Here is a 23,135-nt window from a genome sequence, read left to right as displayed (position 1 = left end):
AGAGTAAGAAGGAGGGAAAAAGGAGCAGCTCGGTGTGTCTCACATACATATACAGAACAACAACTAGACAAATGACTCTTCGGCGAACCCCAGATCCAGCCTCCCGTCTCCCGTCTCCAATCTCAGTCTAACCCACACACCTCTCTCGACTCGTAATTCGTATCCTAACAAACAAACTCGCCTTCTTTTAGCCTCCCGGTAAACGGGCGCGCTTCTTCCGTTGTGCTTCTGACTCATGCGCGCCATTGCTCTATTAGTCTGTCAACTACTCCGTAGATGGACTAAACTTGTTAACAAGTGCTGCATTTTGTCAAGCAACTTGGAGGCACTCCCGCTTGCTACGGTTTAGGTCTTACATGTAGAAAAGTCCGAGTTTGTACATCTAAAACGAAAGCCCGAACTGTTGACTTGCATGTGAATGATATGGAATCAACTATCGGTACTTGCCGCGTCCTTTGTGATATCTTGTAGCCATTAAGCCTAAATCCCTCGCATCTCTTTCATTGTTGCCTAGATATTGAATAGCTTATTAGTAGTTGGTTGCTCTTAACATCAACAGAAATAGAGATCGATATAAAGATTGTGTGCAAGCACCTTGTCAGTTACTCAGCATATCTATATAATTGGAATGCATGTCAATATTCCAACGTTGTGATACAAGTCAAACGCCGACACAAGAGTCGACAAGACCTAACAAGACCGCCGTCAGCGTTGCCAACTTTACATATTCGGTATTATTCCCACTCTCCTCGTCTACTCCTTTCTGGTAAAGATATATGTCTCTATCTACTGTAATATTCGGATATTTGCATAGTCAGCCTCCCCCATAGAACAACCCAAATGTCCTCCCTCCCAATAAGCATCAGCTCCAAATACCCATTCATCACCATATCGTTATTGTCGATTCCTTGCTTCAATAATGCTCTTCTTCTCGCTTCTTGGCCCTCCCTTGATTTCGCCTCCAAATTCCAACCCCGGGCCCTCTCTTACAGTCCTGCGCCCTCCTATTAACTTTGTGCTCTCTGAAACATACACGCTTGCGTCGCCTCGCCTTGTCCTACATCGTCCCAAGGTCGGATCCGTGTTGGTCGACGATTCCTATACTCCTCATCTCTCTCATTCGCTTCACTCTCCCCAGCCCCTTATTTGGTATTTGCTGTCAAAAGGTATTTTCTCTCATTTCAAATTTTCTCTCTCTTTCACATCTGTTTATTCGTCCTTGAATCCACTTCAGCCGGCAAACTGGAATCTGGTTGCCTCGAGCTGTCCGAGACCGTCTCGAGGGGCAACGTTACGGCGCCGATATGTGTTGGTAAAGTCTTGCAGTAGCACTCTCACATGTCGGATACCGCCGGCCTCGTTCGCCGCAAGTCGCTCCTTGATCTTGGCCAACAGCCTGTTTGCCTCTTCCGGTGATACAGTGCCTTGAGGCAGTAACTGGATGGTGCGCGAGACCCATTCCGTCGTCTCCACGGGCAGAAGCTCGAAGAGACTAAGCAAAACGCCACTACCGTCCGCGAAGCAGTCCCTTGGGAAGGTAATCATCATACCGGCCATGCACTGCTTTACCAGGTTTTCACCGTGGCTGGCGAGGAGGCCCTTAACTATAGTCCTGATTTCGGCCGCGGTTGCCTCCGGTAGTCCCTCACTGCTGGCCGGGTTGTCGCCACCGTATGACAGCAGGTCCCTCAAGAAGTGAAGCGTGGAAGAAAGAGGATCCCGCTGCTCCAGCGTCAAGGCGTAGATGGAGGCCTCGAAGATGGGCACCAACAGTGGAGACGGCACCAGCTTTTGAGGATAGTACAGCAGCGCATCGATGAGCAGCCGGAAGAAGTCGTCAATCACGTCCGGCAGCTCCTTGGGCTGCAGCTCGGTCATGACTCTCAGAAACGTCGTCATTTGCGCTTCGAAGAACGTGTAGATGTTTTCGGTGATGGATGGATCCACGTGTTCCCGTGCCTCGGAGAACTCTCGCAGAATGGCAGACGTGACCCAGAGGAAACAGCCCTCCCTAGAGACATTGAAGCCGCCAGCCAATTTGTTTGCCATGTCTGCCAGCATGGGCGCGATCGCAGTGCGGTAGGAAATGACCATGTTTCTCCAGCACCTACATACCCTCTCGCAGATGGGAGAAAAGGTCAGGAAGTTGTCCAGGACAGTAGACAAAATAGGGAAGATCTCCTGCCAGTACTTAACTGCGGGATTCTCCTCTCCAGGGTTGATTAGTGGCATCACATTTTGCACAAAGATGGTGATGAGCTGTAGGTGATCTATTGTTTCGATAACGTTAGCAAAGGAGCTGGGACCGCAAGAGTAATGGGGGGAAGTAGAAGAGGGAATATGGTGGAGGGGCAAGTCATTACCTGCTACGGCCAGTTTACCCTCGTCTGTAGTCGCATGGTTTGCCTTTGTCATCAGCCTTTGGACCAGAGGATCGCAGTACGTCTTGAGCAAACGATAGGTCTCGGAGACGGGCTGGACAGCGAGGACGTTGGAAACGCCCTCGGTGACCTCTTCCTTGCTGAGATCTGGCAGCTTATCCAGAACTTGGTCGTAGAACGTCTGAAGCTGCAGCACTTGGCCGCTGAGGAGATGCTTGCAGTCGGTGCAGAAGAATTTGAGCGACAGCGCCGCCGCGCGGTTGATTTCTCGCGAGTCGGACTGGAATGAGTTGACAATGTAGTTGAACTGAGGCTCCAGGTACTCGGGATGAGCCGCCGTCCACTCCGTATACCGTCCGAGCACCATGATGGTGGCAAAGCGCAGCTTCTCGTGGCTAGGCATCTGCACCAAAAGGGGCATCAGCTGAGGGAGAACGACATCCTCCTCCTTGTCCACCATGCGGCCGAGGGCGCGCATCGCAAACAGCGGAGCCTCGAGCTCCTGCCAATGCGGCACTGTTGCTTCGGTGGCCTGGCTGGCGTACCCTTGCGTCCACAGCTGGATGGCGTGAAGCACCTTGGTGAGGCACTCGGTGACGCCCATTACTTCGCAGCAGTCCTTGAGCGTGTCGCCCATCTGGTGTCGGAACTCGCGAAATTTCTCTTCTTGCTCGCGGTCCCCGTCGAACAGGTCTGTTTCGCTTCCAGACTCCGGCCGTGGGTATTGCAGGTGCAATAGTAGAATATCCACAAGCTTGGAGAAGACGTCGACCAGCTCCAGTCTACCTTGAATATACCTTTCCAGCACCAGATACTGCTTCAGTTCATACCAAAAGTTGAATGTGTGCTCGATAACCTCTCGATCCTTGTCTCGGGCGGCGCATTCGAGGACGGCGTCCACGAGGGGCCGGAATTGAGCCGGCTGTCGTGCAATGGCTACCACCCAGCTTTCGGCTGCTGTTGCTAGAACCTTGGTTAGAGATTTCAACCCTTCGGTATCCTCTTCTTCGACGAGGGTGGCGATGCGCGGCGTCAGGCTGATGATTCGGGGGAACAAGGTCTGGATGATATCCTGGGACTCGTCGACGTCGCCCGTCTCTCTTAACATGGTGCTCAGACACTCTGCAGCCTCTTGACTGCACCCGTCAGACGCTATCCCATGGAAAATCGCATCCAGAAGCGGCGAATTGGCGATGGTGGCCACGGGGACTTCGCGAAGCCAGGATGTGATGCATTCCATCAGGAGGGGGTTTTGGGATGCGGCAGCTAGAGAAAACCTCATGTCAATCTTCCTTTTTCGTTTATAGATACGCCATGGGGGCTGAAAAAAAAAACAAGGGCATAGAGTAACTTACGTGAAGACTGTGAATAATTGATGAGAAGCTGCACGACTTGGTCTGCATTATCTCCCAGCAATGCCTGCGTCCGCAACGCAAGGTCTTCTTCCTATTTCCAAACAATTAGATGTGTTCTCCGAAGGTGAATGCCGACCGGCCGAAAGGGTAATCGATGAAGGCCTAGTGTCGCGCCGATTTTTTTATAGAGTATCGCAATCCACGTACAGACAAGGTAATTTTTCGACCTTCAGTCACCTCCTCGGGAAGGACTCGTAAAAAGTCGAGAATACAAGCATGGCTCTCGGGGCTGTCGCTCAGGGACTGGACAACCGAGTGGAGCACATCGTTCCAATCCTTCATTTGGATCGCCAGGATGGCCAGACACACGCACAGCTGGACTCGAATGGGTTTTGGTCCGGAGGCGTAGTGCTTCAGAAGGAGCAGAATCTGATTTCGAAGCGCGGGCAGCTCGTTCGGGGCCACCTGGGTGATGAGATCATAGGTGATCTGGCATTGTTAGTAGGCTGCGGACAAGGGCAAGATGACAAGAAAATGGAGCAACCTTTCCACGAAGTGTGATGGCGGCAAAGAGTGTCGCCTCGGGCTCGGCCTTGGACTGGAGAATGCCAATTACTGTTCCCCACGAGTCCTTCTATAGATGAGATGGGTGGAGATGATTAGCAAGCTACACCAACCCGAGAGCTGGTCAACAAAACGAGCAGGCGGATTGCGACGTACCGATTTCTGGAACAGCTCCAAGTATTCGTGCGCCTTCTTCTTTGCCTCCTGCTCCCCGCTTCGCATCGTCATGACGGCACCTAAGACGTCCGTAGGCGCAAAGGCCCCTTGCGAGCCGTTGGTGGCCATGTCGGGCGCAAAGGAGAGAGACGGCTGGGGAGCTTAGGGGAGATGAGATGCCGACGGAATCTCTTCGGCGCGGATTTGGGTAGTCGAGGAGCGAGCAGCGCTCATGAGCCAGCGTTGACGTGCTGGAGGAGAAGGACAATCGTGAGCTGAATCCCGGGGTCAAGAGACGAAATACGCCAGGCCAGGCCAAGCAGATGGCGGGATCAAGAGAGGATGAGAGACGGAGAGGGAGAGATGGGAGAGGAGAGGAGGAGAGGAAGCGACAGAGGCCCTGGAGCGCGAGAAGAGGCTTATAAGAGTCGCAGGCTGCTGGCTTTGCTGGATGGCTGGCTCCAGGCAAAATCATGGAAGTCGGCCTTGCCTTGGTCGAAGTGGCATGGCTCCTCAGAGGCTTGAGTTGGCGGGGCAAATCCGCTGGGGGAGCTCTGGCAGCCGATGTTTTTCCGCCTCCGTGGCATGTGGGTGTACTTTGTTGCTTGGTCACTCCCGCGGCCGGATTGAGTGCAAATGGACATGGACTCTCGAGGACGACGAGATTGCCATGGATTGGACAGAGAGAGGCGTCTTCTAATCTTTACCCGTGGCTTAATTATGGTTTGATCGCCCCAGAGTCACCGTAATCTGTACCTACACTTCTAATCGCCACAAATCAATCCAAGTAGTGTACCTATGCCGCTCGCCTCAACTGGATATACAAACTCACTTCGCCTCACTCAGTTAAAAAACTTAGACGAGCGTGGATACTAACTCAATATTTGAGTATTCGTTTAATTCATACCCACCAGTGACCTCCATGTGATTATTACGATACATTACCCATAAATCTTCCTTACCTACTAGGTACCTATCCGCCAACATAAACCCAGTACTTGGCATAAGTCTATCTCTTGGGATTACTGGCTTTAGCGTAAGTACTATCAAGTAGGATTTTTACTATGCCTGGCAGCCTTCGTCTTCTTGGGTACATGTAGTAACATCTAAAGCCTCACACCACGGCGCACTGCAAGCTCAAGGCGATGTGGCCTCCTTCCACCTCGACCACACAAACGAAGCCCTATCTTCGAGACTTTTGACCGAACGCGGGATCATCTGGTACGGTATTCCTGTACTCTCTAGCATACGACAGAACTCATTGTCATACTCCGTCCAGTCCTCTACATCTCGTGGCATAAGTCTAACTCCATCGCTTACAAGCCAATCCTCCACCGTTTCGCAGACAAACACCAATGATTGTGACATGCGATCTCTCAACTCTTGCCAATAACTAGACGAAGTCATGAGGTTCACGGCCTCACTTCCAATATGGCGCAATGCGTATATGATGGGATCTATTCCCGAGCGATCGGATATAATCCAGGGATTCCTTGTCAAGGCGTCGCGCTCACTGTTGAATTGAGCTTCCAATATGAGCTCCTGTAGCTGCAGGCAACGGCCAGGATCTGAGGTGATATCGCTGGCTGTAAATCCATGAATCTTTAGCACCGAGCGAGCAACCTCTCTGACAATAATGGGAGGCGTGGTGCTGAATAAATCGGCAAAGGAGGTTTCTAACGCGTTGACAAGTGAAGTTTTGCCCGTACATTGCGCGCCGATGATGTAGATGTTCTTTGGCTTGAACTGCTGAGATTCGCTGACAGCTCCCATTTTGCTCACAAATTGCGTCTGTGAAAGATCAATGTCTGGGCGGGAAAGGTGGAATCATCTGGAACGAGGGCATTATTGGCGAATACGACGATATATAGAGCAATCGGCGAGGGCTAATGCGGGAGGCCTTCGATATGACATGTGCATGTACGTATCACCAGAGCCTCGTGCGAGTGCGGAAAAATGCCGTGCAACCAACCGTGCACATTCACATCACATTCCCCTCCTTCGGGGATGCTGACATTCACGGTGAATTTTGTTTCCATCTTCAACTGAACCAGCAGCGCAATATCGCCCAAGTGAAATCGGATGAAATATTTCTGCTTCATCCATCCATGTACACCAATCACAGTACTGAAACGAGCAAGCCGGATACAGTCACCCAAAGATGCCTCCTCGAGCCTCGTCCAACCCCAAATCCTTTGAACATGTCCTGCTCGACAAGATTTCCCTGGATGATCAAAAATGGGAATTCCAGGTCCCACGGCTGCCCACTGCCGAAGCAACAAATGGGTTGAAGCTCATCAAAATGGTCAGCCTCTCGACCAAGAACTCTCAACATCGGCTCCAACTTCGCTATGGACCTGTGGATATGAATCGTGCCATTCAAGATGTGCCCCTTGACCGGTATCTCGTCATCTCTCTGGCCGAGTTTCGCTCCCTCAAAGGCGCCAGTCCTTCATCTTCAGCAGAGGGAGCTACAGATAAAGTGGTACAGCCAACAACTTTTCGAGAATGTTCAGACTATGCAGTCAGGCTCCTTCGCACAGGAATCACAATACAAGGTGTGCATTACAACTTCTACGGCCACAGCAACAGTCAGCTCAAGTCTCGCACCTGTTATCTCTGCGCAGCCTCCAAAGAGCAAATCACCCAGAAAGTGGAGGCATTGGGTGACTTTACCAAGATGAAGACTGTGGCCAAAAAAGCAAAACGAATTGGCCTCCTGTTTTCAGTGGCTCGCGCAGCAATGCAAGTTGATCCGAAGAAAGTCGAAGACATCCCGGATATCGAGGTGGGAGACTTTATATTCACAGACGGCTGCGGGCTGATAGCGCCAGGCCTTGCCAGCCAGCTATCGCGACGCATCAAGATCTCGTTTCGCAACATGAGATACACGCCTTCTGTATTTCAAATACGATATCGTGGATACAAGGGCGTGGTGACGCTGGATCCCACCATGCCAAAGGGGGGGCCGTGGCTCAAGATGAGAAAGTCGATGAAGAAATTCAGCGGCGGCGACGACTTATCTTTTTCGGTCGTAGAATACTCAAAGGTAAGGTCATTTCATCTCACCATGTATCAGAATACTAACAGCCCATGCAACTTCAGCCGTATGTATTTGGACATCTCAACGACGAGGTGGTTGTTCTTCTCGACGCGCTGGGCATCAGTCGACAGACTCTCCTTCGCAAACAGGAAGAGCACTTCAAATTCCTCGCCGAGGCACATCAAGACCCACGAGTTGCGTTTAGAATTCTCTGCCATTTGAATATGCCACAGGTTGCCGAACGGGTCATTATCGATTCGTTGGACGCCGTACGGCCAACAATCAACAAGCTCATCAACGCTGAATACGACAAGATGCTGAACAAGCGGGACGAACAAAAGTGCCGTATCCTAATCCCTAAATCGAGACTCTTGTTTGGAGTTTGCGATGCTTGGGGCGTCTTGAAACCTGGCCAATGCGCCGTCAAAGTGACTATGGATGGAGACGGACAGCCTTACGCATTGAAAGGTACGAAAGTGCTGGTGACGAGGAATCCTTGCTTGCATCCAGGAGATCTTCAGAAGCTCGATGTTGTGGAAAGGCCTGAACTTGCACACCTGGTCGACTGTATTGTCTTCCCTACAACAGGACGGCGACCAGCGGCGGATATGATGTCAGGGGGCGATCTGGATGGCGATACCTTTTTTGTGACGTGGGATCCAGACATCATCCCATCGACGGTATCCCAAGCGGCGCACTATCCAGGAGTCCGGGAACCCTTGAGGTTCTCGCCAATTACAGATGATGATCGCCTGCTCTACTTTGCCAAGTATACAAATGCCTCGCTAGGTCGCGTCAAGAATCTCTATCTGAAGTGGGCGAGGGCCACTAATGCCATGAGCCCCGAGTGTCAGGAACTCAATCGTCTCTTCTCACAATGCGTTGATGGTAATCGCATCAAGGACGATCAGCTCAGGAAGTTTGAGAAGCCGCCGGAACCAGGTGCGGATGCGCCCCCGTTTGTTCTCGATGAGCTTCACGAAGCAGCCAAGAAAATCATCATGGAGCAAAAACACATGGCTCAGAATCATATGAACAACATGGAGGGGTATACTTTTGACGGTGTTCAGCTATTGCTGTGTAGAGACGATATTGCCATTTCCGAGGCCGAGTTGATCAGGATGACTGTGAGATGGTGTAGGAGAACAAACACCTCCTTCTACGATTTGATGCACATGTTTGACCTGAATTCTCTGACTTCAGAAGAGAAGGCATGGATTTTGGCTCAAGTGCCTGCGTACAGTGATGCCCCAAGCCTGGTTCTCAACGCTCTCTCGTCATCAAGCTTGGTCACTGAGGCAGAATTGAAGCATTTCCATCTCGACTATCCCGGTCTTCACTGGAAGCGTGTCTATACATCCGAGGAAGATCGACTAGCCACCTTTTTGGAAGCAGCAAGCAGAAATCTCGAGCTGTTTCACAAAAAACTAATCGTCTTCCGCCCAGATGAGCGACTGACGTTGGCAATGTACGTGCCGCAAAAGATTACGCCGGCCGACGACTTTGTGGTGGGCAACAAGGTGAGGTTGTTTGCCTTTCCGCACTCTCAAGGAAGAGAGACGCAAAGCCGACTTTCCCTGCCGACCAAGAAGGAATATCGGCTCTTTTGCGATGAGAATCGATTGCAGTTGTTTGATCGCACCGTGGGGAATACGTGGGTGTTTATTGGCCGTGGGGGGTCAAACGATAGTAGCTACCGGAATGCGGCCAACGAACAGGATCGTCGAAGGGCAAGGCAGCAGACTCTTGCGAATGGGACCAATGTTAATTACAGAGCGAGCGTTGCGCTGGACAAGTTTAGTAGGAATCTACAGACGCATATTGGGAGGCTACAGAGGCAGGGCATCTTGGCTGCGGTGAGTTCTTTTCTACAGATTACATATAGAAACGTAACGCCCTGCGATAATGCTAATTTCCTTGTAAAACAGGAGATATACATCATCAGCAACAGAGACGTCAGTTCGATGCGCAATCTGGACCTATGGGAGGACTACATTGGCACCGAGCAAGTCTTGCCCCTATTCCCCCGCGAACCCAAAGAATACGACGTCCCAAAGCTTCAGGACGTCGACTGGTCCTTGGGCGCGCAACCTCCTCTGGTAGTCGAAGTCGTCAAAAGGGGAAATCTATCCGCTCTACAAGACGTGCTAGATCCGGCGACTTTGCAGCAGCTCTTCGCCTGGCTGGTGGAACATGAGCAGCGAGGGTTGCTTACGCGCTGCTTCGAACACTTGATTACGAACATCAGGAATGATAAAGTGATGGCTCCGGCAGAAACTCTGCGCACCATGGCCGATTTCTTACAGATGATGCCTTATGTCTCGGCTACATTTGCCAATCTGGGTTCGTGGAGAGAACTGCCTGAAGAACTGGTCGTTGTTCTGCAGAATAGCAGCCACATACTGCTTCGCAGCATTATCCTATCTGAAGCTGAATTTGGAGACCTTGCGTTAACTCCCTTCCATACCATCTTGGATAACGTGGATTGGCTCACGTTGGTCTCCTTTGCCGACCTCGTCGAGCTGATTGCGCTTACCGTTAACTCGTCGAGCACGGCGCTGGATCTTCTCCTCGAAGGCCTTGATAGACACAGTTCCAGGCTGCTGACTGGTAGGCCGGCCATTGTTCAGAATTTCGTTCACAACATAATCGGCATCGCGGTAGAGCATATTGGGTCGGTGCAGGAAGAAGCCAAAAGGAGAGACGAGCTTCTGAATATCCGAATCGCCAACGACGAGAAAGAAACAAACTCTAGCAAAGAGCAACCAGGGACTTTAGTCGAAGTCACTTTCAGAATGGATGCCATTGGCGGCACGCCGATATCCAATACTCACGTACGACTCATAGCAGCCAGTCCGCCATCGAGCTCGATCTTGGACAGGGTGTATTCCATGGATGGCCTAGTTGTCGAGAGCAGGTCGGGGTTCGCCAAGATACGCTGCTTTCATCCACCGCCGTCTTACGCCGAGAAATGCTCCTGGATACTGGAAGAGTGCGGCTTGTTTGTGACCGCAAAGACGATGCTAGATGCCGTGCGCGATCTCGCAACTTACGAATACGCTTGCTGTGGAGTGCTTGATCAAATCATTGGAATTCAGCCCCAAGCTGTTGCCAGCGAAGAAATTATTACTGAAAACGCAAGCAATGAAGTGGCATCATCTTCGACTCCATCTGCAGCGGAGGCTTCGTTGAACCCAAGTCAAAAAGCCGCAGTGGAAGCATCACAGAAGAACAAACTAGTCTGTCTTTGGGGGCCCCCAGGCACCGGAAAGACGCAAACCATCGTGGCAATCATCAGAAGACTGCAACTAGACCCTACTATCGGCAAGATACTGGTCACTGCTCCAACGCACAATGCCGTGGACAATGTCATGAGGAGATATCTCGGGCGAATCAGCCAGGAAGGCCTCCTGCAGAGCTCAAAGATGGCTCCCTTGCGCGTGGCAACAGAAGTCCGCAAAGTTGGCGAAGACTTACGAAAGTATACATGCGATGCGCTGGCCGGCCAGGAAGTACACTCGAGCCATGATGCCATGCGTCAGGCGAAGAAGCGTGTCAAAGCCGCCGGAATCATCTTCACGACGTGCATCGGAGCAGGCTTAGGCTTGCTGAGGGACCAGGTGTTCGACACGGTGATTGTCGATGAAGCATCCCAGCAGACGGAGCCCGCATCGCTGGTGCCGCTGGCAAAGGGGTGCGAAAAGGCGATTCTCGTGGGTGATCATGTTCAACTGAGGCCGACTGTACAGAATATCGCACTTGCGCTGGACTTTGACGTCTCGCTGTTTGAGAGATTGTACACTCGAGGTAGGACAACGCCAAACATGGTCAAGGTGATGCTGGACACGCAGTATCGCATGCATCCCTCCATATGCAGCTTCATCTCGAAGGAATTCTATGAGGCAAAGCTATTATCTGGGCTCAAGGATCAAGATAGGCCGATGCCGTCTTCGTCTTTCCCCTGGCCAACCTCTCCAGCTACCAAGAATTCAACTCATCTCTCTCGGATAATCTTTGTCGAGTGTTCTGGAAGAGAGGACTTGGGCCACAAGTCCAAATCTAATAAAGAGCAGGCAGACTTGTGCCTCTCCATCTGCAAACTCCTACGCACAGCTAAAGCTACATCATCGACTGAAACACACGCCAACGACGCGCAGGCCACTACTACTACATCCATCGCCGTGTTGACTCCTTATTCACGGCAATCCGAGATTCTCCAAAGATGCCTTTCCGGGATTCCAAACGTCGAAATCTCTAGTATTGACGGCTTTCAGGGGCGCGAAGCCGACATTGTGATTTTCGTCACCGTTCGCTGCAACGAGAGCCGAGAGATTGGGTTCCTCAAGGACCTGCGCCGGATGAACGTAGCTCTCACCAGGGCCAAGTTTGGCATGATTGTTGTGGGAAACAAGGCGACTCTGACGGGCGGGAGGGAGGAGGAGGAAAGTACGGGGATGTGGAGGAGGTTTATGGACCAGCTTTCTGGCGTTGAGCTCTGAGCTTTTGCACAAGCAGATTGCGTGTAGCAGCCGAGCATAAGGGAATGATGAAAATTTTGTGATTCATGGGACCGAGTCACTTTGACAACGTAGCGAAGTAGACTCACAGAGAGGTGCTGGGCATATATCAAATGAAACAAGAATCCTAATGACATGAGATGGTATCAGGATGCGCTTATTGACTGAGTATCGGGCGAAAGCTTAATCTCGCCATTGCCCAGTATCAGGCCGTGCAGCTTCCGGTCATACTGGCCCATGGGCACCGGCTCATCCGTCTCCGGGTTGAGAAGCTGCTCCGTGAGAGCCAGCCCGTAGAAGCGAAGCACAGGGCCATCATGACCAGCTTCATCATGAGGTTTCGCAGCCAAGTACCTGTTGAGAAAGAAGTCGTAGAAGCCTTTACCGTGGCCGAGTCGCCTCACGCTTCCCGCACCATCGGTATCGAAAGCCACACCGGGCATAAGGATCAAATCCAAGGTAGACTGGTCTGATCTGTGCACATCTGGTCCCCCGAGGATGCGCTGCCGCAGATGGACGGTGGCTGGATCTATGCTGGGAATCCCCCAAGAATCTCTCTGAAGGCCGTCGTAGTCGTGGACATCCTGCAGCTGAACCATGTCCATCACGCGAGCTGGCGTTCCGGGTTCGTCTAGGGGCGACTTGTGCAGATAGGGAACAAAGACTTGCTTTCCCGAGTTGAGGGCATGGCGAACGATTGCGTCTGTCTGGATCTCGCCGACGGGCATGGAGAGGTATACGCTGATGCGGTTGGCGTCTTGGTAGGGCTTGAAGGATTTGAGCGTCTCGAATATTGTGCTGCCTGATACGATTTAAGTGTCAATCTTCTCAAAAAAAAAAATGATGGAAGAAAACAAAGTGATGGGGAGTGGTTGGACGTTGATGCTATTTGAGTTGGTCATACTTTGAGCGAGAACGGAATCCTGAGAGACTTTGGAGAGTCTCTGCTTGAGGAGACGCCGAAGCTGCTGCTTGGCGGTGGCCAATGGAGAGGCCATGATGAAGTCAGCCGCAAAACGCCCCCCAAAATTTGCTGAAAAATTACAGAGCTGCAGCGTCAATGCGAGGTTGATGATGAGTGAGATGAAGAGCTGGTGGAATCTGGTGAGCGCCGATGGCGGGGAGAATCATCGGATCGGAGGGTCCGTGATCCGGCCCGGGATTCCGTTGAATTGCATTCCATTGCGTAAGGTACAGTAGAGACGGGACCCGAATCAGGCCATGGCTGTAGTAATAGCAGACTACCTAGGATTAAGAGGCTCGGCTCGGGCCATGGCAGTTGGAATTATACGCATCTGCATGCATGATGACGGCGATTACGATTACACGGCATTTCCGCTGAGCTGAGCTGAGCTGAGCTGAAGATGTTGAAGATTTCCGTGTTACCCAAAGACAGGACCGGAGCTTTCAGGTACTCTAGGCATCAGCGTGTGTGTGTATGTATGCATTCAAGGTCCAATCAACGCGAGTATATTTTGTACAGGATGACTTATTTGATCCTTGCTTTCTACGCCATCTGCTCCTCTTCCAGTCCAAGCTACAGTAAGCGTTGTCTCACATTGTGTCTGTCACCGATCCTTCGGAACCGCATTCGGACAAGGTCGGAGAAGCAACAATGTTAGTTGAATATTCCCAGTGTGGCTGGACGGGAAATACAGTGAGTGATTCATCCTTCACTTGGCTGCATACAAGAAAGACAAATGGCATCACTGGAGGCATGACGGTTGGAAATCAAGGCGCGCCGATTGGGCTGCCCGGGCAGAGGATTTAATCTGATATAGATTGATGCGCCGGTGTGACCAACTCCAGCTCCGGCCGGGAACTTTTGATTGCATCGCTAGCTGGGTTTGCGGGTGACAGACACGCCTGCATGCAGACAGACGCCTGTTCATGCAAGGGAGAGGCCCCCCAAAACGAAACACGGCAGAAGCAGAACAAGGTGGTTTGATATCTGATGCCGCGGATTGGGCCAAATGTCATGGAAGTAATCTTCAAATGTTTCAGCTGTTGGCAGTATCCAATTGACTCATCACCAGCTCTACAGCGCCCGCATTAGTGCATTCTCCCGCTATAACCCGCCCCCCACCATCACCATCGAAATTTCGATTTGATCCGCCCTTTTTCAACCAAACCGCCCCGCCATGGGTCGAGCCAGCGAATCCAGGACTTCAAGCTCCCCGGCCAGCGATTCCTTTCCGCGGCAGCATGGCGTTGCTCTGCAGAATCTGGCGCGAACAAGGACAAGAGCATCGGCATCACCAGCAGTAGAACCAGCGCCAGCTTCAGCCGTCACTGCACCATCAGCCGCTGTCTCAGCCGCTGTCTCAGCCTCGGTCTCAGTCTCAGTCCCGGGCTCTCGCTCTCCAACCCCAGGGATCCTCCCCGTCCCACAACCGCAGCAATCCCGTCCCCATTCCCGGTCTTCGACTACTTCGACTACTTCATCCCTCTCCCTCCCCCCTCCTCTCTCGTCCTCCATCCAGCATGATCGCTCTCCTGGGCTCGACGAGGCTGTAGCCCAGCCTGCTGCGTCTGCTGCCATGGCCTCCTCCAGCAAAGCCTCCAGCAGGGCGACGAGAACAACAGCAACGTCATCGGCAACGGCAACGGCAACGGCAACGGCAACGCCGCCGCTGCTCTTCGCCGATGGCCGTCGATCCGACTCGTCGCCCTACGGCTCCACGGCCATGACCCCGAACCGCAGCCAGTCTCCCTCCGGGTCCGGGTCCGGGTCCGGGTCCGATTCCAGCAACCGTGGGCTTCGCCTTACCCGTTCAACCAGCCGGGGCGACGTCTCCAGACGATCCTTTGCTTCCCGGCGGTCGTCTCGAAGGTCCGGCAGCTTCGACGGCGCGGCGCTGGTCTCCGGCGTCGAGGGCCGGTTTGGCATGCCCGAGGCTCTCCTGTCAAGCGTCGTGCTCGACGACGACATCTCCGAGGACGGGCCGCTGCTCGACGGAGCCTCTTCCTCGACCGAGATCCCCGACCAAGACGCCGACGAGAACTCGCCCAACGAAGCCGTGCGAGCCTCTGTGTCACCAATCGACGATACGACGCTATCTATAAACACGCCGCGCATGTGGTGCTTGTCCGTCCTCTTCTCCATCCTTGGCTCCTCCACCAATCTGTTTTTTTCTTTGAGATACCCCAGCGTTGCCATTACTCCCGTCATTGCGCTGTTGCTCGTCCACCCTCTGGGCCATCTATGGGACTATTTATTGAAGCGGTCGTACGACCCCGAAGAGGAGTTCACCGACGGCGTACGGACCGCCATCTCATCGCATAGCCACGACGGTCATGGTCAGAAGAAGCGGCTCGACTCCCTACGTCTGTGGTTGGCCCAGGGCAGGTGGAACGAAAAGGAGCACACATGTGTCTATGTGAGCAGCAATGTTGCTTTCGGTTTCGCCTTTGCCACGGATGTCATTGTCGAGCAGACGCAATTCTACAATCAAGAGGCCCCCATCGCCTACCAGCTACTCTTGACGATTTCGACGCAGATCCTTGGCTATGGCTTCGCGGGAATGGCCCGCCGCTTCTTGGTTCGCCCCAGCGGCATGGTGTGGCCCGGCACTCTCATGTCCGCCGCCATGTTTTCCACTCTCCACAAGCAGGAGAACAAGCCGGCCAATGGCTGGACCATCAGCCGCTGGAAGTTCTTCTACATCATCTGGTCCTGCGCCTCCATCTTCTACTTCCTGCCGGGTCTCCTGATGCCCGCTCTCAGCTACTTCAACGTCATCACCTGGTTTGCGCCCAAGAGCGTCGTTCTCGCAAACCTGTTCGGCGTGTCTTCCGGCCTCGGTCTCTTCCCCATGACCTTTGACTGGGCTCAAATCACATACGTCGGCTCGCCTCTCTTGGTCCCTTTTTGGGCTGCCATGAATGTCATTGGCGGTCTGGCCATCGTCATGTGGATCATAGCACCGTTATTCTACTACAGCAACGTGCTCTACTCCTCTTACATGCCCATCCTTTCTGCGGCCGTCTTCGACAACACGGGCAAAGTCTACGACGTCAGCAAGATTCTCACTGCAGACTTTCTCTTCGATCGGGAAGCGTACTCAAACTATAGCCGCGTGTTCCTGCCCGTCACGTATATGCTCAGCTACGGCGTCCAGTTCGCCGGCCTCGCTGCTCTCTTGACGCACACCCTATGCTGGCACGGCCAAGACATCTGGCACACGTGGAAGAAATCGCTAGTCGAGGCCAGAGGACAAGGCAAGGAAGGCTACCAACAAGTCTCCGACTCCCCCGACCCTTCATCGGCCACCGCCGCACAACCAGAAGGGACTCCCCGTGTATCAATGTCGGGATCCCACGTCGAAGGCCTCATGAGCCACGAGGATATTCACAGCCGCCTTATGAAGCGCTACAAAGATGCCCCCGTTAGCTGGTACCTCGCCACCTTTGTCTCCATGGCAGCCATTGGCATCTTTGTCGTTGAATAGTAAGCTATTTCTCTCCATATGAATTCTCGCATGTCTCTAAAGCTGTTACTCACGCCCCATCTTCTCTCCAGCTATCCCGTCCACCTTCCCTGGTACGGCCTTCTCCTCGCCCTGGCCATCGGCGCCATCTTCTTCATCCCCAACGGCATCATCATGGCCATCACCAACCAGCACAGCAGCATCTACCTCATCTGCCAGCTCATCTGCGGCGTCGCCTTCCCCGGCCGCCCCATCGCCAACATGGTCTTCGTCACCTACGGCTACATCTCCTCGGCCCAGGGCATCAAGTTCGCCTCCGACCTCAAGCTCGGCCACTACATGAAGATCCCGCCGCGCATCATGTTCTCCGTCCAGATCGTCGCCACCCTCGTCTCCTCCGTCACCCAGATCGGCGTCCTCAACTGGATGTTCGCCAACGTCCGCGGCATCTGCACCCCCGAGGCCGTCAACGGCTTCACCTGCCCCATCGCCCGCGTCCACTTCAACGGCTCCATCCTCTGGGGCGTCGTCGGGCCCGGCGAGTTCTTCGGCGCCCGCGCAATCTACCGCTCCCTCGTCTGGTGCTTCCCGCTCGGCGCAATCCTGCCCATCCCCCTCTGGTTCTACAGCCGCCATAAGAAGCACAGCCTCATCCGCAAGGTCAACCTCCCCGTCATCTTCGGCGCCATGGGCTGGATCCCGCCCGCCACGGGGCTCAACTTCTCCGTCTGGGCCCTCGTCTGCTTCTTCTTCAACTACCTCGTCAAGCGCCGCGCAAACGCCTGGTGGGGCAAGTACACCATGACCCTCAGCGCCGCCCTCGACTCGGGCCTCGCCTTTGGCATCGTCATTGTCTTCTTCGTCTTCATCTACCCCGGCTGGATGAAGGGCTTCACCTGGTGGGGGACCGAGGTCTACAAGCAGGGCTGCGACTGGCAGGCCTGCTCCTTCAGGACCGTTGACGACGGGCAGCACTTTGGACCTGATTCTTGGTGAGGCGGTTGTGAAATGGCTTCAGTTGCACATACAGGTCCTCTTGTTTTTTTTGTTGGATATATAGATTTTCCGTCCATCTGTCTACGACGTTCTCTTGGATATCATGCATATAATTTACTCTACTACTTACTACAAACAAACATTTGACGATATCAATGAACAAATCAGCAATAGAACTTACCAATCTCAATCTCAATCTCAATCTAAAAAAAAAAAAAATCTTCAACATATACACATTCCACCAAATCTAGTATGCCAAGAACACAAGAGAGAGAGGCAACAATAACAATCATCTCTATCAATGCAAGATATTAATTACTCATGACCATGTTTCTTTTTTTAAAATTGGAAATTTGCTTTCTTGTGGCGTACAAGTAAATTACTATACAGCGCAGTATTTCGCCTCCTCCCTTTCTCGCCCGGCCCAAGAAATATTTCTATACCAGTGGTTTCTCACCCGACCTCATGTAATGCCTTTTTATTTAATTTAATTGCGTCATTTATTGCTCCGCTTGCCATTCGGGGTTCTATACATACATGAAATGTTAGTCAACATGTTCTCACGTGGGGGTCAAATCAAAGGGAGATATTGAATTATTGCTCACCTTTCGCAGAATCACTATGCCTTCCAGGAGGGTGCTGTTAAGGCTAATGTACTCCTCGTCCTCCAGCTCCGCTCGGTCGCCGTAGCTAAGCACCACCGGTGTGCTCTGTGTCTGCCAACCGGTAATGGTCTTGGGCCGACCAGCCTGGCCGACAACGTCGACTGCCTGACCTACACGGACGTTGACCTTCAGGAGGTTCAAGTCTTCGTCTACCGTGACGAGGAATCTGGGGTGCATGGCAGGAACAAGGAAGTAGAGGAGGTAGTGCGAGTTGGAGGCGATAAAGTCCTTGGGGTCGAGCATGGCAATGATGGTGGTCAGCAGGCCGGCGGTTGAGACGGGGGAGAGCACCTGTCTGTCGGAGTGGAACGGGTTCAAGGAGAGCGTTCCCTTGCCCATGTGCAGGAGACCCTGTGCGATGCGGACCATGAACAGGGCGTCTTGGTCTCGGTGGTAGTAGCTTGCAAGCTGTCGGAGTAGTTGAGCCAATCGAGCGTTGTTGGTGCCCGCACCCAGCATACCCATGGCGAAGATGGCGTTGATGGCCACCTCCGGATCATTGTCGTGGCTGTATCTTGACAGCGTGTCGTAGACCTTCATCTGCGGGTTGCTCGGGCTGATCAAGCCCATAGCCAAAGGCACAGCTTTACGAATGTTGGCTTCGCCGTAGTGCATGAGATGACCAAACTGTCTCAGGACCATCTCCTGGCCAATGTCCTCTCCCATTGACACGAGCGCAATGCCCAGGACCGCGTACGCTTGCAGAAGCTCGTCGCCCTTCTTATCGTCCGACTCTTCTTGGTGCTCATTGCAAATGTGCAAAAGCTCCTGGATCTTCAGGACAGCACCGGTACCGGCCCAGGCACAAATCTCGGCCAGAACAGCTGTAGGCTTGGACATGGGGTGGTCCACAGCCTTGAGCGTCTCCAAGATAACATCCACCTCTTCCTGACGACCAAAGAAGAGCAGTCCCAGGCCAAGACCCAGGAATCTCGTCCACTTGTCAGTCAATTGGTTCTTACGCTCCTCATCCATCAGTGTCGTCACGATAGCCTCGCTCACTTCGGGGTGAGATGTGCCAATTGCAATGAGGCCACAAGCCAACGCTGCCATAGCCGAGATTTGCATATCCTCCTTTGAGTCAACAATCATGGGCATGATCAGGTCAATGACGTCCTCCTTGTTGGATCCAGCATAGGCCAATCCGAGACCCATCAGGCAACCAGTGCGGACAAGGGGATTTTCATGGTGCAGCTTGTCAGCGTCTCCCAAAAGCGCAATGGTTGGCTCAGATTCCAGTCGAACACCCGAGTTCATGATACCAATGGCAAGCATAGAACCGGCCGTAATCTCCGGCTCAGTGGCGTAAGTGTACCTGTCGACGCTGTCGAGGCCGTTCTCAATATCCCACATCAACAGGGTGCCGAGGGAGGCAACAGTTGACATCATGCCCTCACCCTTGGTCTTCCACACCCAAGCCTCCTTCTGGGAGTCGACGAGCATCATCTTGTCGTTGCCGAATCCAGCATTGACAAACGCATTGACGAAGGCGGCGGCAAGGTTATGCCTGGCAGAGTCCAAATTGGTCATTCCAGCCACTCGACTGCTCTCCAGATGGCTCTTGTAGATATCTTCGGTGGACTTGGGGTCGAGGATGTTGAGTTCCTTGCCCAGACCCTTGAAATATCCTGACAGCTTGATGTTGTGTAGGCACTCGAACAGTTCCTGATCATCGCCCTCACCATCTTCAACCATGGGCATGACAACCTTCTGGCGTGAAATCAAAAAGGCCAGCTGCCTCTTGAGTATGGGATCTTCCGCCTTGTCGAAGTCTTCCTGGAGCAGGTCAATGTCGTGCAATCGAATGGCAAGAATAACCGCCTGGGTAAACTGCTTGTGGGTGATGTAGATGTCGTGGGCAACACGGAGGAAGGTCTCGTTGTCGGGATATGTCAACAAGTTCACCATGGTGACCATGTACAGGCACACTCTGGGGTAGGAGTTCTCGTCGACAAATTTGCTAATCTCCTCAATGATTTCCAGCTCGCTCATCAGATCCACGGCATCAGCCTCCTGGTTGCTCTTGATGAAGAGCGGCACCAGAATCAGCGCCAGGTCGACAAGGTCCTTGGTGGGCTCATCGGCCGTGATGCGCTTGCTGTACACCTCGCCGATCTCGAGAGCCAAGTGCCGGACGTATTCGTGGCCCCATGATCCAATGTCGGTCGTGGGGGCCAAGAGTCGATACTTGAGTGTGTCTTGTCTATCTTCATCGGAGAAGGTCATGCCGATAACTGACAGAACATCGGCTAGTGATACCTTGTTCTCATCGCTGGGCCACTCTTCGTACAGCTTGGTCAGGGTCTCGTAGTGTGGTCGGAGAAACTTGAGCGGCTTCGGTACTGCTGTCATGGACGATGTGGAGGTCTTGATTGCGCTCTTCATCATTTCAAGAGCGGATTTGTAGAGGGAACTATCGGATTCCTGGAGAAAAGAGGTAAGCTTCCAAAACTCGGACAAACAAACGCATAGCTGCCCCTCCCTCGTCTTCCCCTCCTCTCGTTGCATTTTATCGGGCAATACTCACTGTTAAACGCTCCACCATCATGTCTAGCTCGCTCTTGAGCTGCTGGTCCTCTTCATTGAGCTCCTCTTCGGCAGCTGGTACCCCTCAAGTCAGCCATTGCAGAGAAAACCACGGGATATCGGGCGTCTCGTCTCCAAGGGAGTGGGGTATTTACCATCCTTCTTGTCGTCCTCCTTCTTGCCGTCCGCGACAGCCTTGTCGTCTTTGACATCATCCACGGCCTTGCCCTTCCCCTTATCAGCAGCCGCCGCCGGCTTTGGCACATCGCTGTCCTGGGCCATGGTGACGTAGAGAGATTAGGCGTCTATGATGAACCCCCCCAGCAAAGACGTCGGGGGCGAGGATGGATGAATGCGAAGGAAGTCGTTAAAGGATAATTAGCAGGTTAGAATTAGGATTGCCCAGTATCGCAGCCTCCGGGGAGGTTGAGCAGGTCGAAGTTGCGGGCGGAATCAGGTGGAAGTGCTGATGGAGACTTTGCTTGGTAAAGCTCTGGGCTGGGTTGAAGCGCTACTCTCAACAGCTGCCAAGGTACCAGGTATTACGCGAGGCGCTGCCGCCTACAGAACCAGCTACGTACTCTGAACCCCAGCCTTATGATCACGTGCCACGGCCCCCGGGATTCGCTCTAGGATGAATTAGGGCTAGCCGCAGTCATGCCCATCTCTAGCCCTGGTATCGATAAGATCTGGGTCAATTTTCTTTCATCACAGCTTGTTTGCTGCTTGGTAGACCCCACCAACTTTCCAACGGAACCCCCCATCTGTCGAAGAATCAAGTTGAAGACAAGATACTCGCATATGAGATCTTGAGGTTTAGCGTTTAGCTTTAACTACTTCATCAAATCAGTTCATCTATATAGCCAGCCATGAAGTTGGACACCAGAGCAATGCGCCATCTGGCGGCCGAGGACTGGCGAGTCCTCACAGCAGTACGCCCAACACACCCGGATATATTATACAAATAAAAGGGTCGCTAATCATATATCCCTTCGCTATTACAGGTCGAAATGGGTAGCAAAAACCACGAGATTGTTCCCACCCCTCTAATAGAAAAGCTCGCTCGCCTTCGAGGCGGCGTAAGCGGCGTCCACAGGTGCATATCAGCTCTCGCCAAGGTCGGCCTCATCGCCCGCGTCAAGGAAGCCAAATACGACGGATATCGCCTGACATACGGAGGCCTCGATTACCTAGCGCTACACACCCACGCCAGCCGCAAGGATGTCTACAGCGTCGGCAACCGAATCGGCGTGGGAAAAGAGAGCGACATCATGGTTGTCGCCGATCACTCCGGCAAGCAGTGTGTGCTCAAGATCCATCGCCTTGGGCGAATATCTTTCCGAACAGTCAAATCGAACCGAGACTACCTAAAGAACCGCAATGCCCAGTCGTGGATGTATCTCTCAAGGCTCGCAGCCATGAAGGAATACGCCTTCATGAATGCGCTTCACGAGGAAGGCTTTCCTGTGCCGGTACCGCTGGCACAATCCAGACATACCATCGTCATGTCTCTGGTGGACGCATTCCCTCTCAGACAAATCAGCGAGGTCCCCGACCCGGCCTCGCTCTACGCAGATCTCATCTCCCTCATCCTACGCCTAGCAAGCCACGGTCTGATCCACGGCGATTATAACGAGTTTAACATCCTGGTCAAGGAGATGAAATCAACGGCCGAGGATGGTACAGAGTCTATTGTACTCGAGCCTGTTATCATCGATTTTCCACAGATGGTTTCTATGGAGCATGTCAATGCCGAGATGTACTTTGATCGAGATGTAAACTGCATCAAGCGTTTCTTTTTGCGACGATTTCATTTCACACCCACCCAGCCAGGACCTTTTTTCAAGGACGCAAAGAAGACTGTTGGAAAGGGTGGTCTGAAGCGGCTGGATGCTACCGTTGAAGCGTCAGGCTTCACCAAGAAGATGTTGAAAGATCTTGAGGCAGCCATCAAAGACAAAAAGACGGTCGAGGAGGGCCAGGAGGGGGCAAACGAGGACGACGATGACGACGATGATGAGGATGAGGATGAGGATAGTGAAGAAGAGGAAGAGGAAGAGGAAGATGGCGATGATGAGGATGAAGGGGGGGGAAGACAAGAAGCTCTTTTGAGTGGTGGACTCTCTGAAGGTCTCTTGAGTGACGAGTCAGCCATAGACAAGGCCAACAGCGAAATGGCAAAACTGGCAGTGTAGTGGCCAGATGACTGATACAAAGAATCAAGAACTGACGTGACAAAACAAAATATAATTCCATTAGCAGTCGTTGTTCAAAAACGGTCACGACGGGAGAAGCAGGCACAGCAAAAGAACTTTCTCAGTATGTGATGGAATGATATCTCATCATTGGGTGTAAAAACGATGCTAACGCCGCCAACTTTTGCCACAGCCTGCCATTATCTAGACTCTAAAGTACAACACACATAAAATAATCCCTTCACACAGTTTGATCCCACTTATTGGCTATCTCCAGACCTAGAACATGTTTCAACCGTGGCGTAAA

At 52.7% G+C, this 23,135-nt stretch overlaps 7 protein-coding genes across 7 annotated transcripts; 3 read left to right on the top strand and 4 right to left on the bottom strand.

The window, feature by feature from the left end:
- Positions 1-1,230: 1,230 nt before the first annotated feature.
- Triagg1_2453 (uncharacterized protein) lies at positions 1,231-4,585 on the bottom strand (the record flags this gene model as incomplete). Its single annotated transcript, XM_062896636.1, has 5 exons — positions 1,231-3,647; positions 3,737-3,827; positions 3,944-4,225; positions 4,281-4,370; positions 4,457-4,585. The coding sequence occupies 5 exons, from the start codon at positions 4,583-4,585 to the stop codon at positions 1,231-1,233; spliced, it is 3,009 nt and encodes a 1,002-aa protein (XP_062758665.1).
- A 1,008-nt stretch (positions 4,586-5,593) lies between these two features.
- Triagg1_2452 (uncharacterized protein) lies at positions 5,594-6,229 on the bottom strand (the record flags this gene model as incomplete). The annotated part of the gene is made up of 1 exon (XM_062896635.1): positions 5,594-6,229. One exon carries the CDS (start codon positions 6,227-6,229, stop codon positions 5,594-5,596), a length of 636 nt encoding a protein of 211 aa, XP_062758664.1.
- Positions 6,230-6,617: 388 nt separating this feature from the next.
- Positions 6,618-11,998, top strand: Triagg1_2451 (uncharacterized protein; the record flags this gene model as incomplete). Its single annotated transcript, XM_062896634.1, has 3 exons — positions 6,618-7,505; positions 7,562-9,355; positions 9,428-11,998. 3 exons carry the CDS (start codon positions 6,618-6,620, stop codon positions 11,996-11,998), a joined length of 5,253 nt encoding a protein of 1,750 aa, XP_062758663.1.
- Positions 11,999-12,162: 164 nt separating this feature from the next.
- Positions 12,163-13,014, bottom strand: Triagg1_2450 (uncharacterized protein; the record flags this gene model as incomplete). Its single annotated transcript, XM_062896633.1, has 2 exons — positions 12,163-12,818; positions 12,921-13,014. 2 exons carry the CDS (start codon positions 13,012-13,014, stop codon positions 12,163-12,165), a joined length of 750 nt encoding a protein of 249 aa, XP_062758662.1.
- A 1,143-nt stretch (positions 13,015-14,157) lies between these two features.
- On the top strand, positions 14,158-17,442 carry Triagg1_2449 (uncharacterized protein; the record flags this gene model as incomplete). Its single annotated transcript, XM_062896632.1, has 2 exons — positions 14,158-16,466; positions 16,539-17,442. The coding sequence occupies 2 exons, from the start codon at positions 14,158-14,160 to the stop codon at positions 17,440-17,442; spliced, it is 3,213 nt and encodes a 1,070-aa protein (XP_062758661.1).
- Positions 17,443-17,942: 500 nt separating this feature from the next.
- Positions 17,943-20,915, bottom strand: Triagg1_2448 (uncharacterized protein; the record flags this gene model as incomplete). Its single annotated transcript, XM_062896630.1, has 4 exons — positions 17,943-17,969; positions 18,048-20,531; positions 20,635-20,708; positions 20,789-20,915. The coding sequence occupies 4 exons, from the start codon at positions 20,913-20,915 to the stop codon at positions 17,943-17,945; spliced, it is 2,712 nt and encodes a 903-aa protein (XP_062758660.1).
- Positions 20,916-21,643: 728 nt separating this feature from the next.
- Positions 21,644-22,828, top strand: Triagg1_2447 (uncharacterized protein; the record flags this gene model as incomplete). The annotated part of the gene is made up of 1 exon (XM_062896629.1): positions 21,644-22,828. One exon carries the CDS (start codon positions 21,644-21,646, stop codon positions 22,826-22,828), a length of 1,185 nt encoding a protein of 394 aa, XP_062758659.1.
- Between the last annotated feature and the right edge of the window lie 307 nt (positions 22,829-23,135).

Source organism: Trichoderma aggressivum (assembly GCF_033847375.1).
Source record: "Trichoderma aggressivum f. europaeum strain CBS 100526 chromosome Unknown scaffold_006, whole genome shotgun sequence".
Classification (NCBI taxonomy): Eukaryota; Fungi; Ascomycota; class Sordariomycetes; order Hypocreales; family Hypocreaceae; genus Trichoderma; species Trichoderma aggressivum.
Note: the sequence above shows the minus strand (reverse complement) of the source record. Positions and strands in the feature narration are given on the sequence as shown.